This window comes from Malaclemys terrapin, chromosome 6 (genome assembly GCF_027887155.1).
Source record: "Malaclemys terrapin pileata isolate rMalTer1 chromosome 6, rMalTer1.hap1, whole genome shotgun sequence".
Taxonomy (NCBI): Eukaryota; Metazoa; Chordata; order Testudines; family Emydidae; genus Malaclemys; species Malaclemys terrapin.
In genome coordinates this window covers 44,983,680-44,997,255 of record NC_071510.1, presented here as the reverse complement: position 1 = coordinate 44,997,255, position 13,576 = coordinate 44,983,680, and the positions used below count along the sequence as shown (strand labels likewise).

Genomic DNA, 13,576 nt, shown 5'->3' with positions numbered 1-13,576 from the left:
CATCCTCCTGCGCTTCTGAGGATCCTGGTATAGGTGATGATAGAGATTGTGGTGCTCTAGAACTTGGTGGGCTGGGGGGCTTACGATGTTGGGCCCTGTATACTGCCCACGGGTCCCAGTAGGACCAATTTGGTGGGAATAACATGGGAGGTGGGAATTGGTGTGGTACTATGAATGCCAGTACCAATGTCAGCATTGCTGGCGGTACGGGAGTGTGAGTAGTAGCCGCCGGTGCTGTGGAGCTTGTGTTGTGCTGTGTAGGTACCACAGGTGGTGCCATTGTGCCGCTCAGTGCCAAGTGTCTTTTTGGCTCTCTGGGTACTGAGACAGAGGCAGCCCGTCCATATAAGCGAACTAGGTGGTTGCCTAGGGTGCCAAGTTAAATGGGGCACCAAATTCGAGGGAAAAAATAACATGTAAAAAAAATGAAATTTGTATTTTTTTTCATCTAAAATAACAAAAATGTCATTATTTCAATTCCCGTGTACGTACGGAGGGAATATGAATTATTATTAATTTCTCTACATTTCTGAGAATTTATTAATATATCAAATCTTTTATTTACTGCAAAAATAAATAATATTTTAGCAAAAAAAAATTTAAATTTGCGACGTAGGGTCAAGATGACCCATTCTGCATTTTTGATAAGCAATAACTCCGCCACAGTGAAACACATCCGCCAGTGGCAAGAGCTGCAATGCTAGTGACACCTAACTTGAATATACATCAAGGTCGCATAGCCGGAAATTCATGTACAGTGGAGATATTGTGAGTTGATACATGTCAAGCGGTCATTTTAACACACGTCGCAGGTAGATGGTTAAGAATCGAGTGAATACTGTGGAAAATTGTGGGGTTTTTTTTTTGGTGCCGAAGAATAAAGAATAACATCTTACTCACATTTTGGATTTATAATGCTGAATCTTTGGCGTTATTAAACCTTAGCGTTATTATCGGGCTGTATAATTATGAACTTTTCTTTGTTATAACTGGTTCACATGTAGTAAATAAGGTCCCTAAAAGAAAAGTAACAGCATTAACGCTTAATAAACGACAAAAGTGATGACGTCACACTCCAAGTGGGTAACCATGAGGAAGGGGATTACTTTCCAAACAACCGGTATCGGGTTATAATGTCGAAAAAGGTAATTTTGTTTCTGTGTAAATGCTGTAATTAACTGTTTTAATAGGTAAGTGAGTGTATGTTACTAATCACTGAACTTTTAAGCAGTGAAAAGATGTGTTGGGATGGCTGCAATGTGGTTTAAATCGCCAACCATGTGATGAGTGTGTCAGCCATCCTTAACGCTATAATGCTTGCAATCTGGAGCACAGTACATAACAATATTCAAATACCCCATGGCAGAAAGAGGAAAAAAAAAACCCTCAGGAGCTGAGTATCGTAAATAAAAGGCTGAGAAGGAAAAGTACCAAGCAAAACAGCAGGGATCCTTCCTGAAATATCTTCTCTTTAATCCAAATAAAGATGGAAGCAGTTCACAGCATCCAGATGAAGGAATTTTACTTGGAGAGGAGGTTAGCTCACATCCACATGGAAGCAGTTTGGAACATCAAGATGAAGGTATATTACTTCGAGATGAGGGTAGCTCATATCCACAAAAAAGCAGTTTGGAAACTCAAGTTGATGGAAACTTACTTCTAGATGAAGGCAGCTCACAGCATCAGACTGATATGGAAGTGGAGGCAATTTATTCACCTTCAGAGACATATGCAGAAATTGAAGTAAATGAAGAAAGGATGAAGAAGTTACAAACAAGTTACAGTATGGGGACCCAGCTTCATGGCCCAGATGTGGTAACAGTGTGCAGCAAATTCTCATGGAACATGAACCCAAACAAGTTAATGAATTTCCCTTCCCTAAGGAAGGAAATAAAAAAAAAATTCTCTGCTCAGCATTACAAGAAGAAACTCATTAATGGGGAAGAAATTAATTGAAACTGGTTACAATATTCAGTGTCGAAGGACTCTGTGTTTTGCTTTTGCTGCAAGTTGTTTAGAAATCAAGCAATGGGTACATCACTTACTGAAAATGGTTCGAAGGACTGGAAAAACATCTTCAATTCTCTCTTCACATGAAAAGTACAGAACATTTGGAATGTTTTTAAAATTGGAAAGAACTTGAATTATGATTGAAAAAAGGAAAAACTATCAGAAAATTTATGTGTGATTAAGGAAAAAGAAGAATATTGGCAACAAATATTAGAGCATCTGATAGCTTTAGTGAGAGTTCTCAGTGGGCAAAATTTAGCATTCCGTGGTCACAGTAGAAATGAAAAATTATACACTCCAGGTAATGTTGAATACCTAATTTTGTTTGATCCAGTCATGAAGAAGCATCTACGTAAAATAACTGATCATGAAACACAGGTTCATTACTTAGGAAAAAATATGCAAAATGAACTGATTCAAATCTTAGCAAATGCCATTAAAAAGAAAATTGTAGAAGCTGCCCATTCTGAAAAATACTTTTCAATAATACTGGACTGTACACCAGATGTGAGTCATGCTGAACAAATGACGATGATCATTTGTTTTGTGGATATAGAAAAGTCTGCAGATGAAGATAATGTTGAAGTGCTCATAAAGGAACCTTTTTGGGGTTTCATACCACTGAAGGAGACGACTGGAGCATTTATGACTGAAACTATTCCTCAAGAGCTTGAAACAATGTCATTATCTGTTGAAAACTTACGTGGCCATTGATAATGGGAGTAATATGAAGGGTAAAGACAATAGTGTGCAAAGGAGAATGATGGAAATCAATCCTAGGGCCTTTTTCATTCCTTGCAGTGCGCACACTATGAATTTGGTTGTCAATGATGCTGCTAAATGCTGTTTGGAGGCAAGCAGTTTCTTTGACCTGGTGCAATGTGTTCGTGTTTTTCTCAGGTTCAACATGCCAAGATTCTGACTCGCCGTGTGAATTCTCTAACTGTGAAACCACTTAGTCAGACAAGACGGGAGGGTCGCATTGATGCTTTGAAGCCTCTTCGCTATGAATTTGGAAAAATTTATGATGCCCTAATTGAAATTTCTGATGATACTAGCTTTACTGGATCATCTGGCAATACAGCACCTTCAGATGCAAAAGCCCTTGCAAATGGCCTTTCCAAGTTCAAATTTGTGACTTCACTCATTTTGTGGTATACTGTAATATCCTTTTCAAGATTAATCTCACTAGTAAGCAGCTTCAGGAAAAGAACTTGAACATACATTCTGCTATTCAAAAACTGCAGCAAACAAAACTATTCCAGAAGAATTCAGAAGTGATGAAGGGTTCGAAAGAACACCGGTAGATTCTCTCAAGCTTGCTGAAGAAATAGACTTTCCGACAGAATTTGAACCAAAGCCAGTTCGCATTTGGCAAAAGAAACATTAGTTTTCGTATGAAGGACTAGACACATGCATTCAGAACCCAAAACAAAGGCTCAAAGTGAATTTCTACTTCGCAGTCCTTGATACTGCTATTCACTAGGTTGATGAAAGATTTCAACAGATGCAGCAGCTAGTCAATATTTGGCTTTCTATATGATATCTACAGCTTGCAAAAGAAAACAGCAGAACAGATAAGAGATTTTTGTATAAAACTGGAGTCAGCATTGACTCATGAAAATTCAAAAGACATTGATGCTACAGATTTGTGTAGTGAGCTTCAGGCTTTTTCAAGACGACTTAAGAAGCATTCGACTCCTAAAGAAGTATTGAAGTTTGTTTGTGAAAATAAACTCATAGTTTTCCAAACATTTTTATAGCTCTACTCATTCTTTTAACTTTGCCAGTTTCTGTAGCTAGTGGGGAATGTAGCTTCTCAAAGTTAAAATTGATAAAAACATATCTGCATTCAACAATGGTGCAAGAGAGACTTGTTGGACTTGCCACAATGTCAATAGAGCATGAAATAGCTGGAAAACTGGATCTAAAAGAACTAGTGACTGAATTTTCAAAACTTAAAGCAAGAAAAGTCATGTTTTAGGAGCACAGAGTGTTTTTTATTTGGAGTGTTTTGTAAATACAGGTTAAAGTTCATTGAAGAGTTTTCTTATTTCTTTCTATATTGGATGTGGTGGTAATGGCAGTTAAAGCAGGATAGTGTCATGGATGATTTTGGATTTGTAATAATAAAAATTATAATTAACATTTTTAATGCATTTTTATTTGAAATTGGACTGAAATATCATCTAGCTGTGTACAAATCTATTCTGAAAATTTCATGTCTCTATTTTATCTTATGTGAGAAACATTGGTTGGACAGACGGACGGACAAACCGAATAATTAAGCCTCTTTTTTTTTTTTTTTTTTAAACTTAAACATTAAAAGGAAAAAAGGGGAAAAATGTTTCCCAGTTTACCAAAAACCTCAGCCTAGATCTGCCTGTAGAGGTTGGGGGCACCTATTGCATGGTTCGCCTAGGGTGCCAGTTGCTGGCAGCTACTCTAGGGCCACCCCTGGGTGGAGGGTTTTACCTTGCCCTATGAGCCTCCATCAGAGCTTGCCCACTTACGGTCTTTCACTCTCCGGGAACTCGCGGTACCGGAAGGTCCGAGTGCTGTCGGTACTGACGTAGTCTTGGTGGTTGGGGAACGCTTTTTTCTTAGCCGATTCCTGCTGTGATGAAGTCTGAGCCTACTTTTTTGTAGCCTTCTTGGACAAAGGCTCTTTCGTAGGGGTTGTTGAGGCAAGACCTCTGTCAGAGGCTGCCAATGGCGACCATTGGCCAGGCAGGGTCCGAGGCAGGTTGCAGAGATTTCTCCATCATAAGGATCTTAGATTGAAGACCTCTCACTTTTCTTGTTCTGGCCTTTAGAGTACTGCAATGTGGACGCTTTTGAGGGATATGTATTTCGCCCAGATAGTAAACATACTGTGCATGTCAGTCAGAAATAGGGATTGACAGTTTGCAAGTCAGGCAGCATTTAAAGCCCAGCAATCTGGGCATGCCAGATTGAGAAGGGGAGCAGTAACATTATAGAAGCCTAAACTTATTTTCCTAATAAGGGAGATAAATAAGTATAAAGGGTAAGAGTGATTGACTGTCTTGCTTGACTATTAACTATAAAGCTATGTTATCTAAAAGTAGGTAAGCGGCGCTGCTAATTGCTCCGCCTCAAGCCAAAGGCAGTAGAGAAGGAACTGAGGTATGATTGGTCATGCAGCACTATGTAACTGCCTCAGGCAGCACGAGACAGCGACAGCGCATGCGTGATCTCACTGGGCACTGCTACAATCTCCAATTACAAGTGCAGAGTGCATGGATACCTGAAGTGGAGCACCTACAGGGACCCCCTCCCCTCGAAGGAGAAGCCATCGTTCCCCCTTCCACTCCAGCCTGGGGGGGTTGTTGGATTTTTTTCTTGTTCCTTTGGAGTGCTAGTTGGAGAGGGAGGGCGTTTCTCTAGACAGCTATGCATGCAGGACTCCTCCCGTAGCCTGAAAACCAAAATCCCAAACCTGAGGCTCATGTCACAGCTACTATGCCAATAGGATGGAGTGTATTGAAACTAGTTAATAAGTACACTTATTTGATTGGCTATAGTGAAGCTGTGTGGTGATGACTTACACATGTGTGTGACTGATGTAGCTTCATCTGTGTTAAGAGCTAAAACAAAAAACTAAGGTGTACATCAGGGGTAGGCAATCTGCGGCACGCAAACTGATTTTCAGTGGCACTCACACTGCCTGGGTCCTGGCCACCGGTCTGGGGGACTCTGCTTTTTAATTTAATTTTAAATGAAGCTTCTTAAACTTCTTAAAAACCTTATTTACTTTACATACAACAGTAGTTTAGTTATATAATATAGACTTAAAGAAAGAGACCTTCTAAAAACATTAAAATGTATTACTGGCACACAAAACCTTAAATCAGAGTGAATAAATGAAGACTTGCTTGGCACACCACTTCTGAAAGGCTGCCGACCCCTCGTATACATCTTTGAGTTTTACGTAAGTCCCACTACTGAAAGCAGAAGAAATGTGAATTATCACCTCCAGTGTCTTTGATAGTGTTACAGAAAAGATCCCTTTTGTCCCATCCCATATTCAGTCTCATCAGTGTGATATAGAAGGAGCTGTGAGTTAGCAGACAGTGTTAATTTGTGTTAGATAGCTTGCTGCACCTGCCTTGGTACACCACAGCTTCTCATGCTCTCTTGATGTCTCTGTTCCCCATTGTCCTACACTCCAGTTTAATATATTCTGTGCAGTGAGGAGCTGCCAGTGTTGAAAATGGAGGAGCAAAGACAGTATATATATTACACATGTGGGGGCACTGCTGACATGTATTTTTTTCCTCTTTGCTTCTGTTCCCATGGTAGTCTTTCACTGGGATTTGTAGGAGGTGTTGTGTGCATGGCTTTGGAGTTACCTGTCCTGCACCATGTGCAGCTACTGAGTCTCATGCCCTCTCTCCTTGGTTTTGTTCCTACTGTATTTATCTGAGATGTTATGGAGGGATTGCTGAGGATCATCCAGTCCTCTGACTACTACCCCATGCTACTTATCCATGTGGGTACTAATGATACTGTGGGGTATGACCTTCAACAAATGAAAAGTGACTACAGGGCTCTGGGAGTAAGGGTGAAGGAGTTGGGAGTGCAGATGGCATTCTCTTCGATCCTTCCGGGCAAGGGTAGGGGCCTAGGCAGAGACAGATGTGTCCTGGAGATGAATGCCTGGCTGCGAAGATGGTGTTGCCAGGAGGGCTTCAGCTTCCTTGACCATGGGCTGCTGTTCCAGGAAGAAGGACTGCTAAGCAGAGATGGGGTCCAGCTATCATAAGAACGGCCATACTGGGTCAGACTAAAGGTCCATCTAGCCCAGTATCCTGTCTACCGACAGTGGCCAATGCCAGGTGCCCCAGAGGGAGTGAAACTAACAGGTAATGATCAAGTGATCTCTTTCCTGCCATCCAGGAAGGGGAAGAGTATATGTCAAGGCTGATTCCCCAATCTGGCACGTTGAGTGCAGAAGGTGGGGACCTGCAAGGATTTTAAAAATTAATACGTGCCACTCCAGGCTTGTATATACACTCCCAAGTTTACAACTTTTCTCTGACCTTGGCTTGGTAAACGCTGCCACCACCCAAATGCAAAAAACCCCCTTGAACCTCTTAAGCCCTTTCACCTACCTCCAGGAAAGAGCTGAGAAAGAAAAAGGAAATTAGCTGTTGCCATCAGCTAATTAAACAACATGCACAAACCTCTTAGGCCACCAAAAATCCAATTCTGTTCTTAAAAAAAGGTAGATTTTATTAAAAACAAAGATGAAGAAAATACATTTAGAACTGAGGCTTTTGATAGATTTTAAAGGAGCAATTCCAAAAATTAAGCACCTAAAATAGCTTTTTTGGAGGTTCAGCTTAAAGGTTACAAGCAAACAAAAGCATCTGGGGTTAGCACAAAGCAGAGCCACAAGCCAAAATAAAGAAATAAACCTGATCGTGTCTACCTAAACATTCCCTGTCCCAGTGATTCCTTCTAGGTATGGAAGATAATTTTTCATACCTGGTTCAAACCTTACACAGCATTCCTGCTCCATGTCCCTGCAGCCCAGAGAGAACAGACAACAAAGGGAAGGTTTTTCACAATTTTAAGAAGTTTTAGCCCTCCCATTGGCTCTTCTGGTCAGGTGCCCACTTTTTTTTTTTTTTTTTTTTTTTTTTTTTTTTGGTGGTGTATCTATGCAGGGAGGCTTTTTAACCCTTTGCAGGTAAAGCAAGCAGAGAACAGCTACCAAGAGGGGTTTTACAGCTAACTGGCTGGCTGAGTGTCCCTAAAAGGGAGCTGCCCCGCCACCCCCTTCATTTATCACAATGTATTTGGATACAGACTGGCAAACCTAGTGAGGAGGGCTTTAAACTAGGTTCAAAGGGGGCAGGTGACCGAAGCCCACAGGTAAGTCAAAAACATGGAGACCTCGGAGAAGGGTTGGAATTTGGAGGGAGTGTGGGGTGTTATAGCAGAGATAAATGAGAGTCAAGACAGAACGGGGGGAGGGGAAGAAATCATATCAATATCTTAGTTGTCTGTATGCTAGTGTGAGAAGTATGGGGAATAAGCAGGAAGAACTCGAAATGCTAGTAAATAAACAACTATGACAGTTGGCATCACAGAGACTTGGGATAATACGCATGACTGGAATATTGGTATAGAAGGGTACAGCTTGCTCTGGAAGGACAGGCATGGAAAAATGGGAGAAGGTGTTGCCTTATATATTAAAAATATATACACTTGGACTGAGAGTGAGGTGGAAATAGGAGACAGACTTGTGAGTTTCTGGGTAAGGATAAAAGGGGTAAAAACAAGGGTGATGTCATAGTAGGGGTCTACTACAGACCACCAAACCAGGAAGAAGAGATAGATGAGGCTTTTTTAAACTATCAAAATCATCCAAAGCACAGGTGGTGGGGGGGGACTTCAACTACTCAGACATCCATAGGGAAAATAAAACAGCAGGGCACAGATTATCCAACAAGTTCTTGGAATGTATTGGAGACAATTTTTTATTTCGGAAGGTGGAGAAAGCTACTAGAGGAGAGGCTGTTCTAGATTTGATTTTGACAAATAGGGAGGAACTGGTTGAGTATTTGAAAGTGATCATGAAAAGATAGAGTTCCTAATTCTAAGGAATGGTAGGAGGGAGAACAGCAAAATGAAGACAATGGATTTCAAGAAGACAGACTTTAACAAACTCAGAGTTGGTAGGTAAGATCCCATGGGAAGCATATCTAAGGGGAAAAACAATTGTAGACAGTTGGGAGTTTTTCAAAGAGACATTATTAAGGACACAAAAGCAAACTATCCCACTGCGTAGGAAAGATAAGAAGTATGTCAAATATTCAGCAAAGGCATGGGGGTGGTGCAGTGAAAGATGATTGAAGACAGACATGAAACATTCCAAGGAGATGTAAGAAGGAAAAGCTGTTTTCTCTATAGCTAAAGAAAACTATATCAGGTGAGTTTAAACAACTGCCATCTTGATTTATATTTAGGAATATTTAGTATCAAAGAGTAATGGCTAACTGTGCATACAAAAGTACATCTGTGTGTGCGTGGACCATAATTGTGTATACAAATTGGCTAACAGAGCAAGCATACAGCCTCTCTTCAGTGTCAGCAACACATTATGAATATTACAATTAAAAGTGCAATATGCTCGTCTAAATATGTTCAATTGGAGGTCTCCATATAGAAAATCAAGGGTTTTACTAATGGAACAGACATCACATAAATAAGCAAATCCCCATGGACTTCAATGAGAGTTGGCTCAGGCCCTCAGTCTTAAAGCAGAGTTTTTATAGATCATTTCAGGGACTTGTAATTCTAATCCTATTTACAAAAAAGTAATCTGCTAAAATCCAACTGGAGAAGTGGATCATCACTGAAGGTATCCTCCACTATAATTTACATATAAGTTTTCCTGTGAACAAAAAAAAAAAAAGACAATAAAAAATTGAAGCATATAAACACTAAGCACTCACCCAAATATTTTGAAACCTTCCAATCATAAATTTACTAACAAAACCCTAAATATTAGAAAGTCTGGGAATGCACAGGCAATACTTCCAGCCAACCCCCACCTGTGGTATTTAATGGTCAGTTCTATTACCCCAAATAATTGTAGGCATCTAAATAGCCATTTTAACCTAAATTCTAAAGCCAAATTTTAAATAAAATTAGACACTTACTCAAGCAGAGTCCATGCCTCAAAAATTTCAGCCTCAGATAATTATTCAGAAAAGTATTAGCATGTGAAAATAGGAAGTTGTAACAAACTATTTTGAAACCTTCATTATAATGGGTGTTATATTAAGTGCCTGTTAAAATTAACTCTAGAGATGCTAGGACAGAGATGCTAATTTTCCCTGTTACTTTCTTTGAATTTTTAGTTTTCCTTTAAACTTGACACATCACTCTACTCATTTGCTTTCTAGATAACACATGCTGACTGCTGTGGGTATATAGCGTACATACCACAGTGTAAAGGTGATGTAACCTCAAAATGTAATGCTGTATGTTTTGAGGGAGAAAGTGTAGTGTTTGTTTAATGTTTTGCATGGCAATATTTTCTTTTTACTGTGGTTTCTCCTCCCTGCCCCCAGGAAAATTCAGCTTTTCTGACTCTGCCATCCACTAGAGATTTGGTTATATAATAATCCCAGTTTTGTAAAAGTGAAGCTCCTATCAGAAAAAAGCACTACTAGCATGCAATTCCTCAGTAAAGTAACTACTCTGCAGAACAAAAATCCCACCAGCTATGAAGTGCCTTTAGGGTCACATCAGTTCTACTGCAGATTGATTCAAATTCAGTATTTTGCGCCTAAGGCTGTGTTTTAAAATTTTGGGACAAGATTCTAAAAGGAGGAGGAAATCCACACAGTAATTGGGTTTGACAGCTGAGTTGTGCATAACAAATAAAGTACTTGTACATGCAAATAGGCAGATCCCCTATTGTCTCTTCTTTCTAATGTATTCAACACAACATACCTTATTATTTCTCTCTTACCATGTGCTGCCATTAGTGTGACTCAGATCCTTTGGCTACACACTGGCGGCCAAATTAATAATTTGGAGTTTGATTCTTTGACCCACCTTTAGATAGCTAACAAAGTGTTAAGAAAGTCACCAGTCACTTAAATAAATACTAGGATTTATGTATTGGTCTACATTCTCCAACGTAGCTGACAAGCAAACTATTCTTCACAGCGTAACCTTATGAAATAATTATCCCCTCTGTGATGCTGAGACTAGAACTCATTTTATCAACACCTCAGCCTGTGCTCTAATGATTAGACATGCTGCCTTTATATGTATCTGAAAGGAGAATGTGGAATAGATTATTTTTTAAAAAGTCATCCCAAACTTGTTGCAATTGATATGTAGTGTATGTTTTTGTCTGTATTACTCTGAATTTTTCTGCACCTTTCTCCATGAGAAAGCTAATTTAGAGCCTAACCCTGCATTTCCTTTGCACACACAAATTCCTTTGGAGTTTATGGGGACTTTAGGATGAGCAAGGAATGTAAAATCATTCACCTGAATTGGCTATCCTGTCTGATATTATATTAGGATGGAGTAGTTTAATCACTTTGTTTTATATTGACTGAATATCCTGATTGCAGTTTATTTGTGTATTTTTATTTAATATATCTTCTCTTGAGTTAAATTGTTGCCTGTATCTTAACTACAGTCTCTTGATTACTTCAGTGGGAACTTGACTGAGCCCTGTGAGGAACTCCCAAGTTCAGCATATGGAAGGCTTGCAGGATCAGCAAAAAAAAAAAAAATCCTGTCATATCCCATACACGAGTTGTAAAGTGAACTTCATCTCCAAAGTACTGGTGGCTTTAGTAGCTTTGACATGAGCTTCAGGTTTGGGATTGTGGTTCCCAGGCTCCGGGAGGAGTCCTGCATTCACAGCTGCCTAGAGAAACACCTCCCTCTCCAGCTAGCTCCCCAAAGGAACAAGAGAAAAACCCAACAATAACCTGGGCTAGAGTAGAAGGGGGAAAGATGAGGGCATCCATAGAACCAGCCTTCAGCTGAAGTCAAGTTGAGCAAGGAAAATTGTATACTTGAATGTTTCATGGCAAAAGGTACCAAGGGGGAAGGGAGCGGCTATGGGATAGGGAGCAAATAATGATTTTTATTAATATCTATGGAAGGGGTATGGGGTCTCTGAATGCACTTAGCTCCATAAAAGCTTTTATCTTTCACTCTCATCCACAATCAAAGAAAACTTTGAATAGAGGGTTAATTGAGCCATTGTATACACAGAACACAGCAACTTTTATATTTTGCTGCCAGGCAAATAAACAGTACAACAAAAACCGTAAGTAGCCCACAGAGGAAAGACTGAATTTTAGTTTTATGATAAAGTAGCATTAGCTATGAAGTTGGAATGTTTGTCTAGCACTTCATCACCTGAACGTGGTCATTTTCTGTTAGTCTTTGGCTAAAATTTCTCTTAATGTGTAAGAGAACAGATTTATGAAGTGATGAATTTTAAGCTATATGTACACACACACTCAATGAAAGTTGGGGACCTAACTCCCTTGGCCCCTTTGAAAATCCCAGCTTACAACTTCAATAAAGATGTAGACATTTGGTGAAAGGAACTATTAGTCTTAAAACATAACACCTTTAAATAAGTAGTTAGAGTAAAAATATATTATCCTATGTTCCTATTGAATTTTACACTTGGAATTGTAAGTACAAGATAAAGAGAAATGTAGAAATTTCAAGTTTAACTTTTGTTTTTTTATTTCAAAGTCATAAATAACAGTGGTTTCATTTTTTACCCTGTATTGATTCCCCCCTCCCAAACAGGGTATGAAGGTACAGTACCAGTTCCAAAAGGACTTCAAGTAAATCGTAAGATGACAAAACTAATTAAATCCTTGGCTGGCAGTTGGATCCTCTTCATGTTTTAGGAAAAGCATTTAAACACCCCTCCCCAATTGCTGATTATCACTTTTTTCTGCCTTTTAGCAATTTTGTCTGTTGTATTTTATAGGCTATGGGAAAGATTCTTAGCAGCAGCAAACAGGACTAACCTGCTTCTCAGTCTTTTACTGTACACAAGCACAGCAGCATATTAACTCAAAATCACAGATGGAAAAAAACCAACTCAGTGGCAGTGTGTCCACAGGTGTTTCACAAAAAAGTTTACTAATGTTTGTGTGTTCAATTCTCTGCAGATAAAATGTTTGCAAATACATCAGTAGTAGTCCACAAACATTTTAAACACTTTACACAAGGATTCAGTAAACAATCAACATTAATAAATAGCATTTCCTCCTTCAAAAAGTCAATTTTTGAAGAAAAATAAAACATTATATTTGGCTTGCACACAATTTTGGTGCACTTTGAAAGGGTCAGGTTGAACATTAAAATCTTGAAAATGAGCACCTGCTCTTATCTACATGTTTTACCTAGTAAACAAATACAGACATCATGGCTTTCTATTAAAATGTTCAAATAATCTATTAAGAGCAGGAGTCCAAGGTAGGAGCACTGCATTAAAATCCATTGCCTCTGACTTTTAGCAATCTAATTAAAATAAAATACCATGTTTTCTTTAAACTTAAATTGAAGATTGTTTTGTGCTGCTGTCTTGTGAGCCCAGAAGCTTTAGCCAAAATGAACCTAATTTTTGAAGTGAATGGATGGCCTGTATTGCAATTTCAGAGTTCTTCAATCCCCTCATGATTCCTGTTGGGTGTTCTTCTGTGAGGCTTTTCCCTGAGCCATGTATTTACTGGAAAGGCTGCCTAAACAGAAACCAAAAAAGAAAATGTCACTTTATTGAATTTGTAACCAAGTAGAAAAGCAATGATCTGAACACAAAAACAAGCCATGCTTCCAAAATCTTAAGTGTGCTCCACATTTTATGTTCCACTGTAGGGTGAAAGAACAAACTGGACACACTTGGTCTGAGCCAGATTAGATTCAACCATGGTAAACTAAAGATTGACACCTCAACTTCTGACTTTCAGAGGGTCAGGGAACACCTATTTCCCTGCTGAAAGAGCATCAAGCACCCATCTGACAAAAATCA

General features: G+C 39.2%; 2 protein-coding genes across 5 annotated transcripts in view; one reads left to right on the top strand and one right to left on the bottom strand.

Moving 5' to 3' along the window:
* Positions 1–13,576, top strand: part of LOC128839028 (terminal uridylyltransferase 7-like) — a 32,583-nt gene that overhangs the window by 4,751 nt on the left and 14,256 nt on the right. The window lies entirely within an intron of this gene.
* TUT7 (terminal uridylyl transferase 7) overlaps positions 12,255–13,576 on the bottom strand; it is a 48,547-nt gene continuing 47,225 nt past the window's right edge. For all 4 annotated transcript variants that reach the window (XM_054031656.1, XM_054031658.1, XM_054031657.1 and 1 more), the window contains one exon: positions 12,255–13,289. In XM_054031656.1, coding sequence (XP_053887631.1) covers positions 13,222–13,289 — 68 coding nt within the window. In that variant the 3' untranslated portion in view covers positions 12,255–13,221. The remainder of the gene's footprint in view (positions 13,290–13,576) is intronic.